The 24,529-nt window shown below is 42.8% G+C and overlaps 2 protein-coding genes across 2 annotated transcripts in view; both read right to left on the bottom strand.

Annotated features, from left to right (window-relative positions):
* Nucleotides 1-15,830, bottom strand: part of camk1da (calcium/calmodulin-dependent protein kinase 1Da) — a 49,663-nt gene extending 33,833 nt beyond the window's left edge. The window contains exons 1-2 of the mRNA XM_058077367.2: nt 15,713-15,830; nt 15,475-15,614 (exon numbers count right to left, since the gene is read on the bottom strand). Of these exons, the coding sequence (XP_057933350.2) occupies nt 15,475-15,614; nt 15,713-15,739 (167 nt within the window). The 5' untranslated portion in view covers nt 15,740-15,830. The remainder of the gene's footprint in view (nt 1-15,474; nt 15,615-15,712) is intronic.
* A 1,696-nt stretch (nt 15,831-17,526) lies between these two features.
* Nucleotides 17,527-24,524, bottom strand: cdc123 (cell division cycle 123 homolog (S. cerevisiae)). The gene is made up of 14 exons (XM_058077371.2): nt 24,513-24,524; nt 24,230-24,314; nt 24,013-24,084; nt 23,868-23,928; nt 23,747-23,779; nt 23,429-23,524; nt 23,175-23,281; nt 23,038-23,089; nt 22,879-22,954; nt 22,646-22,768; nt 22,551-22,579; nt 22,374-22,478; nt 21,961-22,098; nt 17,527-18,019 (listed from the first exon to the last, which is right to left on the bottom strand). The coding sequence occupies exons 2-14, from the start codon at nt 24,301-24,303 to the stop codon at nt 17,966-17,968; spliced, it is 1,020 nt and encodes a 339-aa protein (XP_057933354.2). The 5' UTR covers nt 24,304-24,314; nt 24,513-24,524; the 3' UTR covers nt 17,527-17,965.
* Between the last annotated feature and the right edge of the window lie 5 nt (nt 24,525-24,529).

The raw sequence follows: 24,529 nt of genomic DNA, 5'->3' as shown, positions 1-24,529 counted from the left end.
GAACTGTGTGTAAGTGGGGGTCTTTATTAGGGGTGGGTGGGCGATACTGCAAATTTTTGTGAATTGCTGATACTTTCAATACATTCGATACACTGGCTTTCAGACGCTTGGCACCCAGGCTGTGGAACTCACTACCACCATACATCTGTCAACTTGTCTGAAATGACACTTTCATTCAAAGTTGCATTCAAAGACACCACGTAATTTAGATTGACATTTGCTGATGTTGTCCTGTTTGTTTCTGTTGTTCCGTGTCATTGCAATTGTTGTTGTTGTTTTTTTCCTCTCTTTGTATTGTCCCCCTCTTGTCACCGCACTCCTCCCTCCATTTTCTTTTTTCTTCTTTTCTATCCCCTCCTTCTCCAGTCAAGAAGAAAAAAAAATCAGTACATTTAGAGTGCACATGTATTTTCTGGGATTCCCAAGCCTCCTCAAATGCAGCCAACTTCTACAGTAGTGAGAGAGTAGTAGAGTCATAACATTTGTCTTTGTGTTTATTTACACCACTCATATACGCATAATAAAGACAGTGCTGTGATGTTCAATGTCCTTGAATGCACGTGAATGCTCTGCTGCTGATGCGTTCAGGTCAGAATAAAGCCATAAAAGGTGTGTCAGGCTATGTGTCACTGTGGGGATGCTACATTGTGTCTCGGTCTGCGGTCACGACAGAGGTGTGGCTTGCCATGATGCACATAAGTTAATTACACTAAAAATGTTTTTGTAATTAAACAATTAGTCAATGTCGTTAATTTTTTATTAATTTTTATTGTGGATGCTCTCCTGTGCTAACCGGTGGTAGTGTTGCTATATTTTTTGGGTGAAAAAAAAGAAAATAATAATTACTATTATGATTATACCATTATTATTATTATCTGCATTCATTTTCTGCCACTTATCCTCACAAGGGTCGCGGGGGCTGCTGGAGCCTATCCCAGCTGTCTTCCGGCAAGAGGCGGGGTACACCCTGGACTGGTGGCCAGCCAATCACAGGGCACATATAGACAAACACCCATTCACACTCACATTCATACCTATGGACAATTTGGAGTTGCCACTGTTTTTGGAATGTGGGAGGAAACCGGAGTACCGGAGAGAACCCACGCATGCACGGAGAACATGCAAACTCAACACGGAGATGGATGGCCGAGGCTGGGATTGGATTGGGATTGGAACTCGGGTCTCCTCGCTGTGAGGTCTGCGCGCTAATCACTCGACCGCCGTGCAGTCGATAATCATTATTATTAATAATAATAATAATAGTAATTTGGAGTCAAGGAGGGACTGCAGCTTTCATGGGAAGTCAATATGAGCATCACTATAGAGTTTAGAAAGCCATGCGAACATCATTCACTGCCAAAAACTAGCTGGAAAAATGGGTGATATTGGTCACATTTGCTCCAACCATTCACTGCTGTCTTGGGAGTAATATACTGCTGGGTGTGATTGCATCCTTCCTGACTCTGATTCCCTGACCTTATAAATCTCCTCCACAGTGATAAACTGGCACGACAAAACATGCATCTTCAGCCCTGATGCAGTGATTAAGAATAGGGCAACAGAAAAATCCTGTTGTTCATCATAATCATCTTTGCCTACGTAAACAATACAATTTCAGAATGGGATTTCAAATTCCTTCATTTGACGTCATGGTGTCCTTCTTTAGACAACAATCTAGTCTGAACTGATTAACAGCACCTTTGTCTGTTGCAGCTGCGTAATGCACTCAAATTTAACTTTAATTAATCAATTTATTGATAACAATGCCTAGGACTAGAGCCTCATCTAGTCCGGAACCCTCTGCTAACTAATTAATTGAAATGAGATAAGTCATTGATCATTTGTCTCATGATTACAGAACTTTTATGATGTCTGTATGACATGTATTGCATGTCTTCCAAAGCATCATGGGGTGTCATACATTTGTCCCTTGGCTGTATATTATAAGATTACAGTCGCGGTGAGCAAAAATCGTCCATTTTAAAAGGCAGAGTGAACACATTGATTGTAAGAAGATGTCATAAACATAGCAGACTCCATGCTGAGACCGACATTTGGAAGCAAAACCACAACAGACTGGTTTAACAAAGTGTTACAGAGCGTCAATATTACAAGCTGCTACACTCCATGGTATTGTCTCCAGCCAGCAAATACTATTCTTTGTTAATGTCTTACTCTGAATAAGCCACAATAAAGATCGGAGATAACATGGATTCTTCAGAAACCAACAACACGCCCGTACTTGTTTAGGTCTTTCTGTTTTCGATTTCCCAAGCACTGTAAATTCACACACACAGCAGGTGTTGCAATACAAGCAATGTCTTGGCAGATTCATCACTAATACACGTCACAAAAAGCACAAGTTAATAAGGCCTTCCGATAACAGCAGCAGGCTGCACCGGGGGCCAAATGACATCAGCCCGGCCCACGTGTTCACTTGAAAAACTGTAAAGTGTCGAAGAGGTTTTCTCAGTTGAAACAGCAGAAAACTCCTGTCTCTTGACGAGCACATCCTTAAAACCAGTGTTCCTTTTATAAACAGGATCTTGGACTAGTGATTTTGCAGTAGAGTCCTAAAAAGCAGCAGTGCATACATTTGTACCATGGAAATATGGGCCATTATTTTATGAAAAAATAATAATATACAGTTACAAATCCAACATTTATGTTTGTTGTGGGTGGCAACCCGTCCCACTTTGTTCTCCGGTCCTTGAACAAACCATTGTGCGTATACCAACAGCACAGATAGACAAACTGTATTTTTTCAGTTTTTCTTTCACCTCATTTTTGGTCCCAAATGTTGATACTATGTGAGAATGCATAAAGGTAGGTTTTGATGACATTACTGAGTACTAATGTGCATATTTGTTGGTGCTAGCACATTACCTTTAACACCTTTAGCCTTTACCTTTAGTCACTCTTTGACTCTCTGAAAAACAAACTCCAGGCTCATACTGGTGGATGGTACATATATATTCATTTAGTGCTTTTAATTTGAGTCTTATCTTCACGCAATACACAATAAATAAGATACAAGAGAGATTTGTGGGAACATGAGCTGGTCCTTGAGTCAAAAACTACAATCTTTGAATAGTGCTTTGCAGCAGAAAACGGTCAGAGAAAATCTCTTATTTTTGAGTATATGCTCGAAAAATAGCACAGCACTCCTGTCAAATTGGCCTCACAGTCAGTGGATTAAGGGTTGGAATCTCTGCTGGGCATCTGTGTGCAGTTTGCCTGTCGTCACCCATAGGTGTGCATGTGAGTGTGAATGGGTTTTTTCTCTGTGTGTCCAGGGTGCCCCTCACTTCATGCTCCAAGTCACCTGGCATACGCTCCAGCTGATTGGTGACCCTAATGAGGGCAAGCGGTATAGAAAATGGAGGTGTTCAGTCCATTCCTAAAAACAGCAGCTCGCTCCTCCACCTTCCAGGGCCCACGGACCAGCTCGTGTCTGTCAAACCTCTGATGGACTCGAGGCGAGGGTGGTGGGGGTTCTTTGTTTTCCACAGAGAAGAAGATACTGTAATAGCATAGTTTCATGTATGTGGGTGCCAGGCGCAGCACACAAGCAGTTTGGATGGATTAGGATGGAAGCGACGAAAGCATATTTTAAGCAGCTGCTGTCATCATTTGGGTTGAATTTGGCTTTCTCTCGCCTCCCCGTTATCCTCATTGGCCTGGGAAGTTTTTTGTGTCAGTCGTGAGCAATCATCCAACTTTGACCTCAATGAGACCTCAATTTCCAAAATGTGTATGCATTTACATTAAAGCCACATACACATTAACTCAAAAAAATATGCATAAAAACTCTACACTAAACAAGTGACTACACACATGATTTAAATGATGTCATTGTGGTAATGGGACTCTGGGAAAGTAGGTCTGCTATAATACAGAAAAAGCCTCCCAGGTGCAGATAAGTGTGTGTGTGTGTGTGTGTGTGTGTGTGTGTGTGTGTCACACTTAAGTGCGATGCTTAGCAGAGCAGACCATGTGCGTCTGCCTAAATTTACAATATCATTGTGCGAGTGTGCGCCTGAATTCCTCTATGTGTGTGTGTTGTGTGTGTGTGTGTAGTCTACCTAAAATTGCCTGTCCACATGACAGAGTGTGTGTCGACCAGCCGTGGAAGTACACTGTTTAAAAAGAAACAATCAATCACAATCGGATTGGAAACAGTCTCGGATGTTACCACGACAACCTCATGCATAGCTAAATATTTGGACATCAAATCTAATTGCATGCAATACATTAACCCAGTTGAGAGGTGAAAATATAGTTACACTTCTGGCCCTGGTGGCAGCACTGAGCAAGGTGAATGACTCATTGAATGAAAATCCTGGGCTTGAGTTTTTCATGCAATGTGACTTTTAAAGTACACAGAGAATGTTGCAATTTGCTTCATACTCAAACATAAAAAACAGACTTCAGGGTACTTTGCGGTATAAACATGGCTGTTGTGCGTTAATTTGACTGTTCTAGGATGAGCCACAGTGCTTCAGGAGGCAAACATTGCATTCATATTCACACTGCATCTACAGTACACCGCGAGTGCTTTCTGCCAAGTACACAACCGGAGGTGATGCACCTTTATCTCACAGGAGACAAAAACAGACATGTAGCTGCATGCTAACTTACTGATAGCAGTTAACAGTGTTTTGAAGTATGGAATAGATGCCAACTGGAGAAACAGGAGTTTAACTAAATTACCATTCAATACAGTTGAGGGATTCCATTGTTAAAAGTTGTGAAGGGTGTCAAATAAACTGGTCCATTCCACACAACCTTTTAGCACCGTCTGTTGGGTTGTGGGATAGACATAAAACATTTTATTGATGGATTGACTTAATGGGATGATGGCAGATGTTTGAAAGCTGCCATGTGTTTGAGAAATATCCACCTCTGCATGGATTCTGCCTTGCACTGAAGCTCTTTAAATCAAATCATGTAAAAAAAAATTTGAGAATGATCAGGGGAAAATAGAACTGCAGGTCCCTGCATTCTTGCAAAGGAGAAAGTCCTACTGTGAAAGAAAGGTGGACAAACACAGCAGGTGTGATGATTCATTCGAGATTCTGAGCGGTATGATTTATCCTCTGTGAACCGGAAAGCCATTTCCCAAGTAAAAATATCACATAAGACTTGCCGAGATAAGTCACACTGATATATAGACTACTTATACTAAAGTGTGTCAATAGTTTATTAGAAGCAGTGTGATGTATGGCATCCCTACTTTGTCCCACTCCTTCCGCTCAGCACACATTTACTTCAGTCCTTTCACTTCCATTAATATTGGATACTTATTTACATTTCCTCATCATCATCTGTTTTGTTATAGTTTGCTTTGCCAGAGGCTCTAAAGTCTCAACAGAACATATTCTAATTTGAATTTCTGTTTGGAACAAGAATTGCATTCTGTGTTAAGCTGATATAAGATTGACACTGATCTGAAAACAGTCAAGAAAAAAACTGGTTGTGCTCAAAATGCTTTGCAAGACAGCTAGCATACATGTATAACACAGATCTCCTCAAACATGTTTAATCATTAGACAAATGGTCAATGACCCATGGGCAATTAGTTGCCAAGATTTGAATTCATGGCAGCCATGCTTTTCAACCAAACTTGCTCAAATTGTACACATATATTCTTGTCAGTCCCCTAAAGATGTGTACCACATTTTGTGGTGATTCAACTTAACAGGCTAAAGTTAAGCCATTTCAAGTCAATCCAACATACTGTATGAGGTCAATGTCTGGCTTTTAATAACAGAGCCATCAATGGGTGAACTCATCAGAAAAATAACAGCACAGGTATAGTAACAGCGTAAGGAGGTCAAATAAATGCCCAATATTTAATTTTGTGTGATGTGGTTTATGTTTAGAAGGGTAATCTTACACAAACAAATACAGGAGATTGGTTAGCACAAGTGCTTAAGCATGCAGGCCTCACAGCTAGGAGTTCAATTCCACCCTCAGCCATCTCTGTGTGGAGTTTGCATGTTCTCCCTGTGCATGCGTGGGTTTTCTCCGGGTACTCCGGTTTCCTCCCACATTCCAAAAACATGCTAGGTTAATTGGTGACTCCAAATTGTCCATACTAGGTATGAATGTGAGTGTGAATGGTTGTTTGTCTATATGTGCCCTGTGATTGGCTGGCGACCAGTCCAGGGTGTACCCCGTCTCTCGCCCGAAGACAGCTGGGATCCAGCACCTTCCGCGACCCTTATGGGGATAAGCGGTAGAAAATGAATGAATGAACGTCTGTTGAATATCAAACTAGTGACCAATGATTTGGTCAGAATGTAAAGAAGAAAAACAAATAATTGATGAGCCATTTCTATATAATCCTACCTGTAAACCAACCAAACTGATTCTTAAAAATGCCCACAACCTTTTAAAATCGGGCAACCCCACCAAGTGTTGCCTCCTCCAAATAACAAGTAGTTGAAGCTGTGACCCTGATTTCCCCCGCAAGAACAGCAGATGTTATCGAGATCCACTGGGATTGTGAAATCAAATTTTCTGTTCAAGGAGAACAAGACCCACACCAACATCCCTTCTGTATCAGCTGCACACCGCGTTTGTGTTTCATCAATCTCCATCCAACGGTGTGTTCCTTATCTGCACGCGTCAGAAGAAGGATGGAACCATCTTTCTTGAGGGATCCGTCAAAGAAATAAGAAAGGGACAGCGTTTTTGCCTGGCCTCCCTGAGTAAGTGAACACAGCCGGATCTCAGGACTTGTCATCCCAGTTGTGTATGCAATGTGTGATGAAATTAGTGGCATACTGTCAAGCATCACAAGCACTCCAGGTTGACTAAATCCCTGTTTGATCCACTTTAAAAAGGACTCAAGTCTGTTTAAAAATGACAATGGGAGAAAAGACAGAAGTGGACCGTTTGTTTTGAAAAGTTCCAGCCAACCACATGAAATGTTTTTAAACAACTTTCCCCCGTGCCACTGTTCACACACAATTGTCAGCAAGCTTTTAGCTCCACGGCCATTATGAGCTGGATGGATTAAAATAGTGCCCGATCCGATAATGGACTATAGTTTGTGGTTATTAATACACTGGATGCACGTGTGAATCTGTGCAGCCCCCTCCCCCTCCATGGGTAAAATAATAATCTTACCTTGTATGTGTTCCGTGCTGAGTGAGCTCCTGACAGCTGGTAAATGTATTTGCTGCATGCTCGTCGAGCGGAAAGTGACTTTGACGCTCTGCTGCTTTTGAAAAGTCACGCTGTGTGTGTGTGTATATATATGCATGTGACTTGAGTGTTAAAATGGTAAGCAATTATGTGTATTTAAAATCACTATTTGTAATGAGATCACTATTAACAATGACTCACAGCCTACTGGGTGCCGATTGTAAATGCATTTAAAATGTGTGATGAGTAGGGGTGTCATGAGACAGTTTGGGAGATTAGATTGGGTCTATGAAAATGAGACGAAATTAACATTACTTTTAAAAGTATAATGAAAATATATGTATATAGCAGGGCTGCACGGTGGAGAGTGGTTAGCAAGCAGGCCTCACAGCTTGGAGACCAGCGTTCAATTCCACCCTTGGCCATCTCTGTGTGGAGTTTGCATGTTCTCCCCGTGCATGCGTGGGTTTTCTCCGGGTACTCTGGTTTCCTCCCACATTCCAAAAACATGCTAGGTTAATTAATCCAAATTATCTATAGGTATGAATGTGAGCGTGAATGGTTGTTTGTCTATATGTGCCCTGTGATTGGCTGGCGATCAGTCCAGGTACCCCGCCTGTCGCGCAAAGACAGCTGGGATAGGCTCCAGCACCCCCGTGACCGTAATGAGAATAAGCGGTAGAAAATGAATGAATGAATATATATTGCAATCCGAGCCATGGCACTGCAAACTAATATACTTCATTTTCATTTATTGTGCAATTCATGAATGAATATATTATCGTACCAGTCCTAGTGCCCACTGAAGGAATTATATCATCGCCATGTTTTAATATTGTGAGATTAGTATTGAAATGTATAGTCGAGCACAGACCTCAGCCAAGGTTAGTAACATTATATATGGGTCCGTCCACTGGCGGTTTCCGCTATCTGTAGGGTGTGCAATGAATGGTAAAGACTAGGCTATCGCAAATCATAATGTGGGGCAAATGGCCGATTACATTTCATGACGGGGCTATTCAGTTTTGATTCCGTGGGCGGGGGGGACACATCGCAATGCATACACCAATGTAGGACATTACATTATACAGGGTCAGGCAAAATGATCTGACACATTTGGAGGTTAAATAAAAGGCAAATAAAGTAAAAAAAACAAAAAGTGTTTTTATTTTCGAAAAGTACATACTATAATGCCATTTTTTTCATACAATGCCATTTTTCTTTGTTTCTTTATAATGCCATTGTTTTTCGTTTCTTCTTCAGTTGCTGTCATGAATTCGACTGGTGAGCATCGCGCTTTCATTGTGGAAACGTTTATCAAAACAAAATAATCTGTAACTGCAACACAAGCGTTCCGTTTGCACTTCAATCTTGGTAGACGTGATCCCGTCCCAGCTCCGAACACCATCTTGTTATGGGTTACCAACTTCAGAGCTACTGGATCTGCATTGAAACGAAAATCAACCGGGTGACCTCACACCGCCAGAACTGATTTAATTTTTAAAACATAATGAAACAGAATGGCACTTTTGGCACTTTTTTACTTTTATTATTATTATTACTTTTCAGAAATAAAAAACACTTTCTTTACTTTATTTGCCTTTTATTTAACCTACAAATGTGTCAGATCATTTTGCCTGACCCTGTATAACAGAGGTAGGGAACCTATGGCTCGGGAGCCAGGTAGGGCTCTTTTGATGACTGTATCTGGCTCTCAAACATTTCTTACCACAATAAAAATGTATTTTTGCTAACATTTTAAAGTAAACATCACAGAAATGACTGTTAAAAATAATATTAAAAATCAACAACTTTTTTATGCATTTTAATTCGTCCATCTATTTTCGGCCGACCATATCCATCTTTCCTGATATTTTCCAGGTCAAACACCAAAACTCGATTATTACTGGGTAATGCGGTAGTCTACCTTGGTCATTGAGATGTCAACATGTAAATATAAACTTTTCTCCTTTAGTCAAATAGTCACCTAGTTAAAGCTGCAGAACCAAGCCTTCTGGCAAAGATGGCCAAAAGAATGAAATACGTCTATGGAGTATGGTGCAAAACTATGCAGCAGCAGAAGTTGTATTAATGGCAACAAGTATTTGATTTATTATTAGACACTGCGCTGCTCACAAAAGTGTGCTGGCCACACCCCATTGGCGTGGAGTAGTGTGCCTGGTCTACACAATTAGAGCCCATTATATCTAAAACTGTTGGTCTTTACATGAAAATGCACACATTTTATTGCATTCAATGTTTAAAAAAATGTATATGGCTCTCACAGATACACATTTTAAAATATCTGGCCTTTATGGCTCTCTTAGCCAAAAAGGTTCCCAACCCCTGCTGTATAACATAGCATAACATAAAATAAAATCCCATAACATATCACAGTGCAGTATAGGGTCATTTGTAGCAAAACAACAGGAAGTGACATCACTGCACTGTTTTTTTTTCTCGAGCAATCGTCAACCAAGGTCGCCTGCAATGATGTCAAGCACGATTGATTACAACAGGTACTTCATTCAACTCTCGGGCATGTGTGCAAAAGAGCCCTGAAAGCATCACCATGCAAGCAACAGAATGCTGTGTCACAAAGGACAGCTCGGTCAAATGCGGAGCAATTAGGATGATGTATAGCAGCCTGGGACATACCAAGAGGGAGATCTACAGAGAGACGTCAAGGCACCGTGGAAGTGGGTGGGGTGCTCTGCAGTCCCAGAAAGAGTGGAGGGAACCAAGACAGCAGCAGGGAATTAGAGCATCAATTAAGGGCAGCATGCCCTGGATGGCACAGCAACGTTCCCACAATGCATCACCATCAGCGCTATCTCACCCGCACACGACACACGTGCCCCACCATACACTTTGTCTTTCTGTGGGTCCTCCTTCTCTTCTCTTCCACTGACACTTGGCTGGACCAAAACACAATCTGCTTTCTTTTTTTAGACCTCTATCCTCCTCTCATGCCTCCTACTAAGCAGTACAGGTGAGACAACTGCTATTGAATTATTGAAGAGTGAGCACACCCAGGAGGGTAAGGTGACATCCACAAAGCGGCTAGGAAGAAGCTAATACGGATTAGATAATGCAGTATTTTAGTGCCCTGGCAAACTTCAAGTGTAAGTACACACACGGCAATGTGACTCAGCAAGTATGGGCGACCGCACTGCTGGTCAAAATGACTTTTCCTACTTACATGACACCGATTTGAACCGCAGCATTCTCTCGTGATGTATTCGGGTATTCTGGTCATGCGACAACTCATTTCTATGTGGTTTAAGGAGCACTTCTCAAATGTTTTTAGACCATGTACCACATCAAAAATATACGGCTTACCATCATGGCTAAGAATTCAATACGTGGCCTGTACTTGTTTGTGTTGTTGCGTAAGAGGGGAGTTACACAGGACAATACATATGAAATAATTCCCGAAGTATACTGAGTGACTTGCTATCCTCCATCAGGTCACAGGAGGAGCAATTACATTAATTGAGTTATTTTGTGGAAATCTAATGGGTGACATGCTGAATGAGCCCAGTTTATAATTTCACTGCCTGCACGAGTCCAGAGTTTCCTACTTCAAATAAGGACGTTTGTGCCATATAGAAATGTGCAGCTTTCCCAACTGTATTGTTACTAGCATTATTCAATTGGATTTGTGAATTTATGAAGACTAACCTATTTTACTTTGAAATGACTTTTGCTAAGACAAAATGTGTAAAATAAATATGGCACTTTTCTATAACTTATATTGCAGTATTTGGCTTATTTTTTCACAAACAGTGTTTATTTCATCAGTATCCATCCATCCATCCATTTTCCTCCGCTTATCCGGGTCCGGGTCGCGGGGGCAGCAGTCTTAGAAGGGAAGCCCAGACTTCCCGGTCCCCGGCCACCTCCTCCAGCTCCACCGGGAGGACACCAAGGCGTTCCCAGGCCAGCTGTGAGACATAGTCCCTCCAGCGTGTCCTAGGTCTGCCCCGGGGCCTTTTCCCGGCTGGGCATGCCCGGAACACCTCGCCAGGGAGGCGTCCGGGAGGCATCCGGACTAGATGCCCGAGCCACCTCAACTGACTCCTCTCGATGTGAAGGAGAAGCGGCTCTACTCTGAGCCCCTCCCGGATGGCTGAGCTCCTCACCCTATCTCTTAGGGTGAGTCCAGCTACCCTACGGAGGAAACTCATTTCAGCCGCCTGTATCCGCGATCTCATTCTTTCGGTCATGACCCAAAGCTCATGACCATAGGTGAGGGTGGGAACATAGATCGACCGGTAAATTGAGAGCTTTGCCCTCCGGCTCAGCTCTCTTTTCACCACGACGGTCCGGTACAGCGACCGCATTACTGCCGAGGCTGCACTGATCCGTCTGTCGACCTCACGCTCCCACTTTCCCTCACTCGTGAACAAGACCCCGAGATACTGAAACTCCTCCACCTGAGGCAGGACCTCACCCAACCCGGAGGGAGCACTCCACCCTTTTCCGACTGAGAACCATGGCCTCTGATTTGGAGGTACTGAGTCTCATCCCAGAAGCTTCACACTCAAATGCAAACCGTCCCAGTAAACGCTGAAGGTCGCAGCCCGAAGAAGCCATAACAACCACATCATCTGCAAATAGCAGAGATGAGATTCTAAGGCCCCCGAACTGGACTCCCTCAACACCTTGGCTGCGCCTAGAAATTCTGCCCATGAAAATTGTGAACAGAATCGGTGACAAAGGGCAGCCTTGGCGGAGGCCAACGTTTACCGGAAACAGGCTCGACTTACTACTGGCAATGCGAACCAGACTCCTGCCCCGTTTGTACAAGGACCGGATAGCACGTAGTAAGGCGCCACCAATCCCGTACTCCCGGAGCACCCCCCAAAGGACGCTGCGAGGGACACGGTCGAATGCCTTTTCCAGGTCCACAAAGCACATGTAGACTGGTTGGGCAAACTCCCATGCACCCTCAAGCACCCTCGTGAGGGTGTAGAGCTGGTCCAGTGTTCCACGACCAGGACGAAAACCGCATTGGACCTCCTGTATCAGAGGTTCGGCCAACGGTCGTACCCTTCTCTCCAGCACCCTGGAATAGACTTTCCCAGGGAGGCTGAGGAGTGTGATCCCCCTGCAGTTGGAACACACCCTCCGGTCACCCTTCTTGAAAAGGGGGACCACCACCCCGGTCTGCCAATCCAAAGGTACTGTTCCCGACTTCCATGCAATGTTGAAGAGACGTGTCAGCCAAAACTGTGGTTCGCACAGAAGTCCAATAACATCACACCGCACGGGTTCAGATCAGGGAGGCCGTTCCTCCCAATCACGCCCCTCCAGGTCACACTGTCATTGCCCACATGGGCGTTGAAGTCTCCCAGTAGAACGACGGAGTCACCAGCTGGGGTGCTCTCCAGCACCCCTCTGATGGACTCCAAGAAGGCCGGGTACTCCGAACTGCCATTTGGTGCGTACGCACAAATGACAGTCAGGACCCTTTCCCCAGCCCGAAGGCGTAGGGAAATGACCCTCTCGTTCATCAGGGCTGACTCCAACACAGAGGCACCAAGCCGGGGGGCTATTAATAAGCCCACACCAGCTCGCCGCCTCTCCCCTGCAACAACTCCAGAGTAGAACAAGGTCCAGCCCCTCTCGAGGAGTTTGGTTCCGGAACCCAAACTGTGGGTCGAGGTGAGTCCGACTATGTCTAGTCGGAATGTTTCAACCTCTCGCACAAGTTCAGGTTCCTTCCCCACCAACGAAGTGACATTCCATGTCCCAAGAACCAGATTTGGCCGCCGAAGACCAGGTCGCCTACGCACCCGCCCTTGACCGCCACCCAACACACACCGGACCCTTATGCTTGCCCCCGTAGGTGGTGGGTCTACGAGGGGGAGATCCCGTGTGGCTTCTTCGGGCTGGGCCCGGCCGGGCTCCACGGGTGAAGGCCCGACCACCAGGCGCTCGGGTTTTCTCCGGGTACTCCGGTTTCCTCCCACATTCCAAAAACATGCTAGGTTAATTGGACTCCAAATTGTCCATAGGTATGAATGTGAGTGTGAATGGTTGTTTGTCTATATGGGCCCTGTGATTGGCTGGCGACCAGTCCAGGGTGTACCCTGTCTCTCGCCGATAACCGGTAGAAAATAGATAAATGAATTAATGTACGAATATACATAGCATATATGGATGGATTGGTTTTAGCCTGTTTAAAAAATATAAAAAAATCAAAAGGACCCCCTTTGATTTGTCCATATAATACACCTTATAGTGCTCTCACTGATCAAAAATCACTCCTCCATGACCAGTTGTTTGCCACCCCCTTCCTCTACTCTGCTGATGCATCAAATTTGTCAGCACTTTTGGTTAATGTGTGTCTACTGCAGAGGCTGTTCGGATCACTGGGTCCTGTGCCAGTCCGCATCCCATCAACAATATGTCTTGATTGTGTGTGCTTTAAATCTGGTTTCCATTTCAGCTGTTTTTGCAGATCAAGCCTTGCTCGCCATCCGCTCGCCTCATTACACAACCCGCCCAAACCTTCTTCTATTCAGGGTGAAGTTCCTCTAAATCCCTGCACTGTTAATCCCAACGTGCATCAGCCCCATGTGCCCCCTCCGCCTCCTCCTTCTCCAGGCTGGCGTCCAAACCAGTCCCGCTCATTTCTCAGAGCCGGAAAAACAGAGCAGACGGTGACAGGAACTGGCTGTCGGGGATATGAGGAGCAGAGGGGGCTGGAGGGGAAAACAGGAAGGAAGAAGAAGAAGAGGAGAGCTACATGTCCCTCAAGACACACTGAGTGTGAATCCAAGTGGGAAAAAGCAGCAAAACTGTCGCTAGTACTGAGACCCACTTCCTTCAGCCTGTTAACAAGAAAATCCCCTGCAGGAATTACAGGAGGTGCTAAAAAGATTACTGTTATTACTGTACATGATTGTGTGTGTGAATATTGCCATTCATCCAGGTCATTGTATTCTCAGGGCACTGAATCAGGCCCTCTTAGAATCGTCCTCTCTCGTCTTTGAATACGAACTGATGGAGTAATTGAATCAATGCCCTGACAATAGAATGGAATATTTTAGAATCAACACATTTGATGCTGCTAAACTGAAGAAAACTAAGTGCTGGAGACCTCACAACAATATAAAATCAGCCACTTTCAGTCAAAAAGCATGTGATCGGCATATGCCAAATGAATGCTGTTCAACAACAATCACCTCCAGCTAGGACCATAGCAGCCTACAGCCTGTAGCGATCACCCCCTGAGCACCCAAAACAAACATGTCTGCCATGTGGAGCTCATGTGTCATCTCATCTCATTTCATAAAAATATGTTTTTGTCTCAATAAAAGGTGATTTTATTGTTCCATGTTTCATATGATATAGCCTTTTTTATCATATGATAAAACACTCAGTGTAACATTCATGTTTTTAGCGAATCACCACTAAATTTAGCATGCACCATTAGGGGACATTTGTGTAACACATTACTATGTGTGGTTGAAAAACATGGCCACCATCATCCAAAACAGGCATGACTTTTCAAGTAATGTTATTGCCCATTTGTCTAATGATTATAAGATTTTGAGGATATCTATATCAGATATTAGCATGGCTTTCGAAAGCAAAACCAAAAACATATGGTGTTATAATATTTTTTGTTTACATTTTCACATTTCAATTTTTTTGTGCATAATAGCAAATAAAATTCAGTCATTTAGCTTTAGAAAAAAATAGACTATTATATATATTATTAAAAATAAGAGAAAAATGACTCAAAAAACACATTATTTTAAGTGGAAACCTGACTAACAAAGGTAAACAAAAAAATATGAAGCCTCCGAGAAGTTCCCCTGCCTCTTGCCCAAAGTCTGCTGGGATAGGCTCCAGCATACCCTTATGAAGATAGGCAGCATTGAACATGCATGAATGGATGAATGGGTGTATGGAAGTCTCCAAGAAATGATGGTGTGTCTTACTGGATATTTTTGGTAAATTCCTACTTGTGTGTACCTTTTTAAAATAAGGAACGCTACATTTTAAGATGGAGTGTGCAACTGAAGTTAATTCCCTGTTTCTCACTTTTGCCAAGTTTAGCATCTATCAAATACAATAAAAATACACCTGGTGTTCATGAAAACGTTTGAAATCTCTCGTATAGTAATTCTACACCCCTACTAGCGTATGCTTGTGTATATTGTCATCGTCTTGTAAATACAGACAATGAGTCCAATGTGGAGTATGGTGATAAAGTACAAAGGTGACTGCAAAGTGACTTTGCAGGGAAGCCAGCATGGATGCTAGAGCAACGTCAAAGGGGTGAAAGTTCATGCTACTCACGTCCCGAGCACTTCCTTGAAATCAAAGATCTTCTTGATGTCGTCGACTTGCTTCTTCCACGTCTCACCTCCGCTGGTGTCTCCGTTCTCCCGAGCCATGGCGTTGCTTTTACCGGGGGTGGGGGAGCCAAGTCCTGTGGGCTACGGGATGAGTGATGAAAAAAAAAAATAAAATAAACAACCCCCCCCCCCAAAAAAAGGTCGGGGTTCCAACTTGTATGAGAGGGTTCGTGCTGTACCGGTAGTGAGAGCTGCAGCAGGACCATGTGAGTCCTCCGGCAGGTTGCTGTGTCCCTGCTCCTCTTCTCCCTCGCTCTCCTCTCCGGCTGTCAAATTTGAAGGAAAGTACTCCCACTTCCTACCATGACCTTCAAAATAAGAGCACGCGTGTGTTAAGTTAATCCCTCAAATATAGAGTATGGCATAAAATTATTCAGAATTCGTTTGGAAATGCACGTAATTTCAATAAAAACGTTAAAGAATGTTCAGTGGTGGTACAGGACATTCTAATTGTATGTATTGTACATCTGCATGTGTAATTATTACTTCACTTATTATTCATTTTTTAAATTTACTTGGTGCATTTTTGCTCTATTTTTCAACATTTTTTATTTTTATTTCCATAATGTGTCACAGGGCAATAAAAACTGAGCCACAGGCCTCAAATGTCACCCAACCTACGTTTTGATATGTAAAAGCATGAGCATAACACGCAAAAAGCTAAATACTCCAAATAAACATATGTACTACTCGACTCGTTTTTAACCACTTTGACGACAATAATATATAACAAGTAACAATAACAATATTGTAACAATATTACAAGTAACTAGTAAACTTGTAAACAAGAAAACTTGCTATTTCATGCATACCCATTAAGAAGTCATATTAAAGTATACTGTATACACTGTATACAGTACTGCATGGGTGTCCAAACGTTTTCCACTGAAAAGTATAGGATCCTGGGGACTACTTGAATACATTTTGTGCTACAGATGTTAAGGCCAATGCAATGTGGGTCAATATGTGCTAAGCTATCTGAACGATACATACATATTTTGGCTTTGTGTTGTAGGTGGAAAGGCAAACTAGTGTAATATCTAAAAGTAGATGCCAGTTTAGTTTTTTCCCATTTTATTTTGAACAATTATTTTTATAATGTGGGTTGTTACACAGCAAATGACGAGCAAATTGATATTTAATTTCGTTTATAAGCCCCATATAAAATTCATTTCTTATCTTTTCCCAACTCTTAATTTGAAGGCGAGCTCCCATTATTTCCTGTATTGACATGTCAGCCTTGATGTAAGCAATGCTGTCACCTGGAGATTAATTGAAAAGCCTTCAGTGCTATCCCATGCTTAGCAATGCACCAATATGAAACAGCAGACGACATGCGTCTTGTGTAGTATTTTGATGTTTGCAAACTGGGGAGGACACTCATCCTCACATTGTGTGACAGCTGCAGACACTAAGGTCATCTCAGGCTACGTCGCTGCTCAACAGCACACACCGGCCTCGTTGCACGTACGACGCTGTTAGACACACACACACCCATGCACACACACACTGTATAGTAGGAAGTGAGGCTGCTCATGAGTATTCTGTCTGCAAAGCACTGCAGCGCTACCTCAACTGTAGCCAAGGAAAACACCCCCCCCCCCCACACACACACACACACTCTCTCTTCCTCTTGTACTGAGTCAGCAATTGGCATGTTAAAAGTTGATGACCCTTCTGCGAGAGAGCAGACATCAAAAAAGATGAACTCACTACTATGCAGGTTAAAGCAGGACACCGCTGCCATACGCATCCATGGTATGCCTACAACCCACAATGATAAACCTAACCTAACCTGTAATTGCTATTTCAGTCCAGCGGCATGTGGGGAAAATACACACTCTCTCTCACACACACACACACTACACAAATTGAAGTGGCCTGCTTGGAGCTCATTTAGCCCGTGGCGTAATTGGAGTCGTTACGTAAAAGCACAATCCATTTCTAATGTGTGAGTTTGCAGCATCCACCAGACTTGACAGTTCAGTCAATATATGACAAGAAAGTTTAATGTGGGTTCCGTCTGGTCCACAGTCTGCAGCGATGCATGATGGGAAACAGCACACACTCACAGAAATAAAGGGTGCCTGCAGCGACTTGGAGCAATGAGTGTGTCAGAAGTGCTCAGACTAAATTGACAGGGCCATATAGGGCAAGTAAGTAAAAAGGTGATTAGGAATTTGGAATGAACAAGTTTGTTCAAGACTTGACTGTGCGTGTGTAAACTACAGACATGATTTGAAGTGAAAAGAACATACTCGTTTCAAAAATAGCCCAATATTATTCTAGTCTCTGCTCCAATGTCACTTGTGAAAAGCCCCGATTGATTGAGTGATTGTCAGTGGACTAACTCAGCATCATCCAAAACATGGCAGGGGTGTAATAAAATCACGTCATGCAGAGATAATGTCAATGTTCAGCTCCGCTGCACGTCACTCTGGAGTGTCAGCCTCCTCATCATCGGACTCCTCCTGTTGGCTTTTCTTCTGTGGAGAAAAGGGTGATAGCAATTGAAGAGGTTTATATTTTAGGCATGTTTTTTTGTTTATTTTGGACTAGCAGCAGAAAACTGGCCAATAGGGCATATATCAATTGGTCACTTTAAAATTATTATTTGAATTTTTTTATAATAATTTGAAATGTACAGGTAAGGGCCAGAAAATTAGAATATTTTCATAAACTTGATTTATTTCAGTCATTGTGTTCAAAAGGTATAACTTTTACATTATATTTAATCATTGCACACAGACTGATGCATTTCAAATGTTTATTTCTTTAATTTTGATGATTATAGGTGGCAACAAATGAAAATCTGAAATTCCGTGGGTCAGAAAATTAGAATATTACCTAAGGCCAATACAAAAAAAGGATTTTTAGAAATGTTGGCCAACTGAAAAGTATGAACGTGAAAAATATGAGAATGTACAGTACTCAATACTTGGTTGGAGCTCCTTTTGCCTCAATGACTGCATTAATGCGGCGTGGCATGGAGTCGATCAGTTTCTGGCACTGCTCAGGTGTTATGAGAGCCCAGGTTGCTTTGATAGTGGCCTTCAGCTCTTCTGCATTTTTGGGTCTGGCATTCTGCATCTTCCTCTTAACAATACCCCACAGATTTTCGATGGGGCTAAGGTCAGGCGAGTTGGCTGGCCAATTGAGAACAGAAATATCATGGTCCTTAAACCAGGCACTGGTAGATTTGGCGCTGTGTGCAGGCGCCAAGTCCTGTTGGAACGTAAAATCCCCATCTCCATAAAGCAGGTCAGCAGCAGGAAGCATGAAGTGCTCTAAAACTTGCTGGTAGACGGCTGCGTTGACCTTGGATCTCAGGAAACAGAGTGGACCGACACCAGCAGATGACATGGCACCCCAAACCATCACTGACGAGGTCCCAGAGTCAGAAGGAAGAGAGGAGAGGCACAGGATCCACGTTGCTTGAAGTCTAGTGTGAAGTTTCCACCATCAGTGATGGTTTGGGGTGGGGGATTTTACGTTCCAACAGGACTTGGCGCCTGCACACAGCGCCAAATCTACCAGTGCCTGGTTTAAGGACCATGATATTTCTGTTCTCAATTGGCCAGCCAACTCGCCTGACCTTAGCCCCATCGAAAATCTGTGGGGTATTGTTAAGAGGAAGATGCAGAATGCCAGACCCAAAAATGCAGAAGAGCTGAAGGCCACTATCAAAGCAACCTGGGCTCTCATAACACCTGAGCAGTGCCAGAAACTGATCAACTCCATGCCACGCCGCATTAATGCAGTCATTGAGGCAAAAGGAGCTCCAACCAAGTATTGAGTACTGTACATTCTCATATTTTTCACGTTCATACTTTTCAGTTGGCCAACATTTCTAAAAATCCTTTTTTTGTATTGGCCTTAGGTAATATTCTAATTTTCTGACCCAGGGAATTTCAGATTTTCATTTGTTGCCACCTATAATCATCAAAATTAAAGAAATAAACATTTGAAATGCATCAGTCTGTGTGCAATGATTAAATACAATGTAAAAGTTATACCTTTTGAACACAATGACTGAAATACAGTGAAGAAAATAAGTATTTGAACACCCTGCTATTTTGCTATTTCTCCCACTTAGAAATCATGGAGGGGTCTGAAATTTTCATCGTAGGTGCATGTCCACTGTGAGAGAGATAAACTAAAAAGAAAAATCCAGAAATCACAATGCATGATTTTTTAACAATTTATTTGTGTGATACAGCTGCTAATAAGTATTTGAACACCTGAGAAAATGAATGTTAATATTTGGTACAGTAGCCTTTGTTTGCTATTACAGAGGTCAAACGTTTCCTGTAGTTTTTCACCAGGTTTGCACACACTGCAGGAGGGATCTTGGCCCACTCCTCCACACAGATCTTCTCTAGATCAGTCAGGTTTCTGGGCTGTCGCTGAGAAACACGGAGTTTGAGCTCCCTCCAAAGATTTTCGATTGGGTTCAGGTCTGGAGACTGGCTGGGCCATGCTAGAACCTTGATATGCTTCTTATGGAGCCACTCCTTGGTTTTCCTGGCTGTGTGCTTCGGGTCGTTGTCGTGTTGGAAGACCCAGCCACGACCCATCTTCAATGCTCTGACAGAGGGAAGGAGGTTGTTCCCCAAAATCTCACAATACACGGCCCCAGTCATCCTCTCTTTAATGCAGTGCACTCGTCCTGTCCCATGTGCAGAAAAACACCCCCAAAGCATGATGCTACCACCCCCATGCTTCACAGTAGGGATGGTGTTCTTCGGATTGTACTCTTCATTCTTCTTCCTCCAAACACGCTTATTGGAATTATGACCAAAAAGTTCTATTTTGGTCTCATCTGACCATAAAACTTTCTCCCATGACTCCTCTGTATCATCCAAATGGTCATATGCAAACTTAAGACGGGCCTTGACATGTGCTGGTTTAAGCAGGGGAACCTTTCGTGCCATGCATGATTTCACATCATGACGTCTTAGTGTATTACCTACAGTAACCTTGGAAACGGTGGTCCCAGCTCTTTTCAGGTCATTGACCAAGTCCTGTCGTGTAGTTCTGGGCTGATTCCTCACCTTTCTTAGAATCATTGAGACCCCACGAGGTGATATCTTGCATGGGGCTCCACTCCGATTGAGATTGACCGTCATGTTTAGCTTCTTCCATTTTCTAATGATAGCTCCAACAGTGGACCTTTTTTCACCAAGCTGCTTGGTAATTGCTCCGTAGCCCTTTCCAGCCTTGTGGAGGTGTACAATTTTGTCTCTGGTGTCTTTGGACAGCTCTTTGGTCTTCGCCATGTTACAAGTTAAAGTCTTACTGATTGTATGGGGTGGACAGGTGTCTTTATGCAGCTAACGACCTCAAACAGGTGCATCTGATTCAGGATGATACATGGAGTGCAGGTGGACTTCTAATGGGCAGACTAACAGGTCTTTCAGGGTCAGAATTCTAGATGATACACAGGTGTTCAAATACTTATTTGCAGCTGTATCACACAAATAAATTGTTAAAAAATCATGCATTGTGATTTCTGGATTTTTCTTTTTAGTTTATCTCTCTCACAGTGGACATGCACCTACGATGAAAATTTCAGACCCCTCCATGATTTCTAAGTGGGAGAAATAGCAAAATAGCAGGGTGTTCAAATACTTATTTTCTTCACTGTAAATCAAGTTTATGAAAATATTCTAAATTTTCTGGCCCTTACCTGTATTCATATCTTGAAGCGACTGGGGCAAAATGTGGTGCACTACTTGGTTGTGACCAGCAGAGGCGCTGTAAACAATTGCTCTGTGCAACATTAACCTGATCAATACACTGTTTGTTCATTCATTCATTTTCTACTGCTTATCCCCACGAGGGTTGCGGGGGTGCTGGAGCCTATCCCAGTTGTCTTCGGACGAGAGGCGGGGTACACCCTGGACTGGTTGCCAGCCAACCACAGGGCACATATAGACAAACAACCATTCACACTCACATTCATACCTATGGACAATTTGGAGTCGCCAATTAACCTAGCATGTTTTTGGAATGTGGGAGGAAACTGGAGTACCCGGAGAAAACCCACGCATGCACGGGGAAAACATGCTCCACACAGAGATGGCCAAGGGTGGGATTGAACTCGGGTCTCCTAGCTGTGAGGTTTGTGCGCTAACCATTCCGCCGTGCAGCCCATCAATACACTGTAAATAATCTAATTATATCTGAAGCCTACTATTAGTGGAAAAATATGCCTACTTAAGCACATTTTATGTATTCTAGGCCTAAATTAAGCATTTCAAGCTGCTTCAATGAAGAAAAATACAATTATAAGGCATTCAGAAGACGCAATTAAAAACGTGATATGTAGTAGTCTACATACATAGGTCACAGTAATGTTACTGTAGCGATGGGTGTACTGTGCAGTTTAGACTGTGGGCTTTACAGTTCTTCATACTGCCCTCACCAGTTTGAGGAAGTCGATGAGTTTATAGGCGTCTTCTCCGGTGGAGAGGTCCACAAAGTCACGTGGGATTCGGTAACTGAGGCACGGACTGGGCTGCACCGTCACCTCACTGGTGGTGTAGCGGAAAATGGGGCCTTCCTGGGGAGAATTTTCATTATAAACACATGCTGTGTTTCAATTTGCCCACTTCCACACTTAACACTTCAATATGTAGCGCATGCTATGGACATCAGGTTCCTGTGAGTGTGTGCTGTTATTGCATACATATGGTAATATTTATCCACCTTCTCGACTTCCCTCCTTTCTAATTGTGAACTGTAACTACTCGAGTTCATCTCTCCACTTTCGCTATGTGTGGAAGCGCACAAATTGAAACACAGCCACTACTCGGAGACCTTATCATGCTGGCTAACCTGCTGCTGGGTGATTTCTCCACCAGACGTCAGCTCCTCCCAGCTGAAGAGAAGCGAGTCTGTGACCTCGCCAAATGGGTTGAGATCAATGAGCCACACCCTCCCCTTGCAAAGACCACAGAATACATGACAACAATCTCTTTAGTTCTTAACGTGATCACAAAAAGACGTGCTTACCTGGCTATCTCTGTAGACGTCCAACACAACTGAAAAGACACATATAGTAAGTCAATACATTCACTAGAAATGACATTCAAAAATAAGGTTCTCACAGTCTTCATCCAGGAAGTTATACTGGATGCGCCGGTTAAAGAAGTCCTCTATAGCATGGACGATCGACTCCTCCTGTTTCAAGATGTGCGGATAATACTGAGTGTAGTCTCTTTGGGAGATCGCTGGCAACACAAACACAGAAGAAACACTGAGCTTTGAACATTTCAGTATAGGCCAGTGGTTCTCAATTATTTCCTGTCCGATGCGGAAGCATTATAATGCCCAAATTTACCAATCAGTTTATTTTCTTTAACAAAACAGCGGAACTCTCCTCCGGGGATCAGCTCACTCCACTTTCTCAGAACTAGCTGAAGACAAAAGAGAATACAAGCTATTTTTTTGCAATGTTACAAAAAACATGTGTAAAACCACATCTATTCTCCAATAATACCTCATAATTGATTATGGGATCAGGTGAATCCTTGTCGTTGCAGTGGCGAAATCTGCACAAACAAAGTAATAATGTTCTGTTTTTAGTATGATAATATCCATCCCTATGCAATTTACTATCATGTTGCAGGGGCTTACGGTTGTGTGAGGTCATGGGTGATAAAATCAGAGCTTTTGAAGAGTAAGAATATGTCACTTAGACTGTGACACTCGAGGGAGCAGTTCAGTGCAATCCAATTAGCATCCTAAGATGAACATGCGCACAATATTACAGCTGGAAGCAATTCTTTCTTACCATACTAAATTGTGCATGGATTACATCCAATATAAATGAATATTAAAGCTACTCTATCATAATCTGAAGCAGGCAAATAGAGTAACTATTCTTTTACCCTTGGAGCGCTCCAGTTGAGTTTTGGAAAAACAAGTCCACCCAAAGCATTTATGGCCTCCAGCACTTCAGCAGTGAATTCTGGGAACTCAGGAGCCTGGTGGAGCGACACAAGGGGAATCATATTCTACATAACACTTTCATTATTATTGCAGAGAAAAGGAATGGGCAGCAAATTTGGATATACTACGTTTTCAAGATGATACATTGTATTTGTTTGTTTCTTTTGGCTTTTTCCTGATTACGGAGTCACCACAGCGGATCTTTTACAATCCGCATAATGCTTGTATACAGTACATTATAGTTGCTTTGTACTTACTGTGACAGTGGTAGTTGTTTCATCATCTGACCACTATAGAGAACGAAAAGTCCAACAAAAGCTAAATTATTCCTTCTGTGCAAGATATGAAAAAAAATATGACACTTTTGTTTTCCCTCACTTGAATGTCTTCTTCTGCATCTGAATCGTTGTTAATTTGCGTCTGCTGTGCAACTCGGTCGCTTTGGAAAGACAAAAATAGTCAATTATTGCAACATATTTTGAAAATGTGCAACATTTATGCGTGTTTGTGTGTGCTCGCTTACCTCCCAGAGACTACCAGTGTCCCATCGTCCAGTAAATAGTCTATTACATTCTGTGGCAGTGGAAGAATCAGACTGAAAGAATTGAAATACATCACTATTCAGCTATGGCAAATAATAAACAAGATACACAACGTGAGATAAGAGCGTTCGCTGCGTCTAGCCTCTAATGTTAGCTATTGTCAACAGAAAGTATAACACAACATAAAACAGCTTTTACCTTTTAATTGTATGTTGCTTAAATATCGGATACCAGACCGAAAATTGGCAATGCTCAACTTGCTCCTTCTTCATGCTGCAATTTCCTGTAGCGAAACACTGTCCGTCATTAATTGTCTTCCGTACCACGACATTTCCGTACAGTTATTTACGACGTCAAATTAATTCGAATGCACCTCTGAGTTTATCTGTTTATTTTAAATCAATTTGACCTTCGTAGAATTGATTATTTTATCCGAATTATATGCTAGCAATTGTGGACTGTTTGGGGGGAAGTATTTTACCGTTGCACACAAGTTTG

The sequence above is a fragment of the Doryrhamphus excisus genome, linkage group LG2 (genome assembly GCF_037039965.1).
Source record: "Doryrhamphus excisus strain RoL-2023G ecotype Guam linkage group LG2, RoL_Dexc_Guam_v1.1, whole genome shotgun sequence".
In the NCBI taxonomy this organism is placed as follows: domain Eukaryota; kingdom Metazoa; phylum Chordata; class Actinopteri; order Syngnathiformes; family Syngnathidae; genus Doryrhamphus; species Doryrhamphus excisus.
Note: the sequence above shows the minus strand (reverse complement) of the source record. Positions and strands in the feature narration are given on the sequence as shown.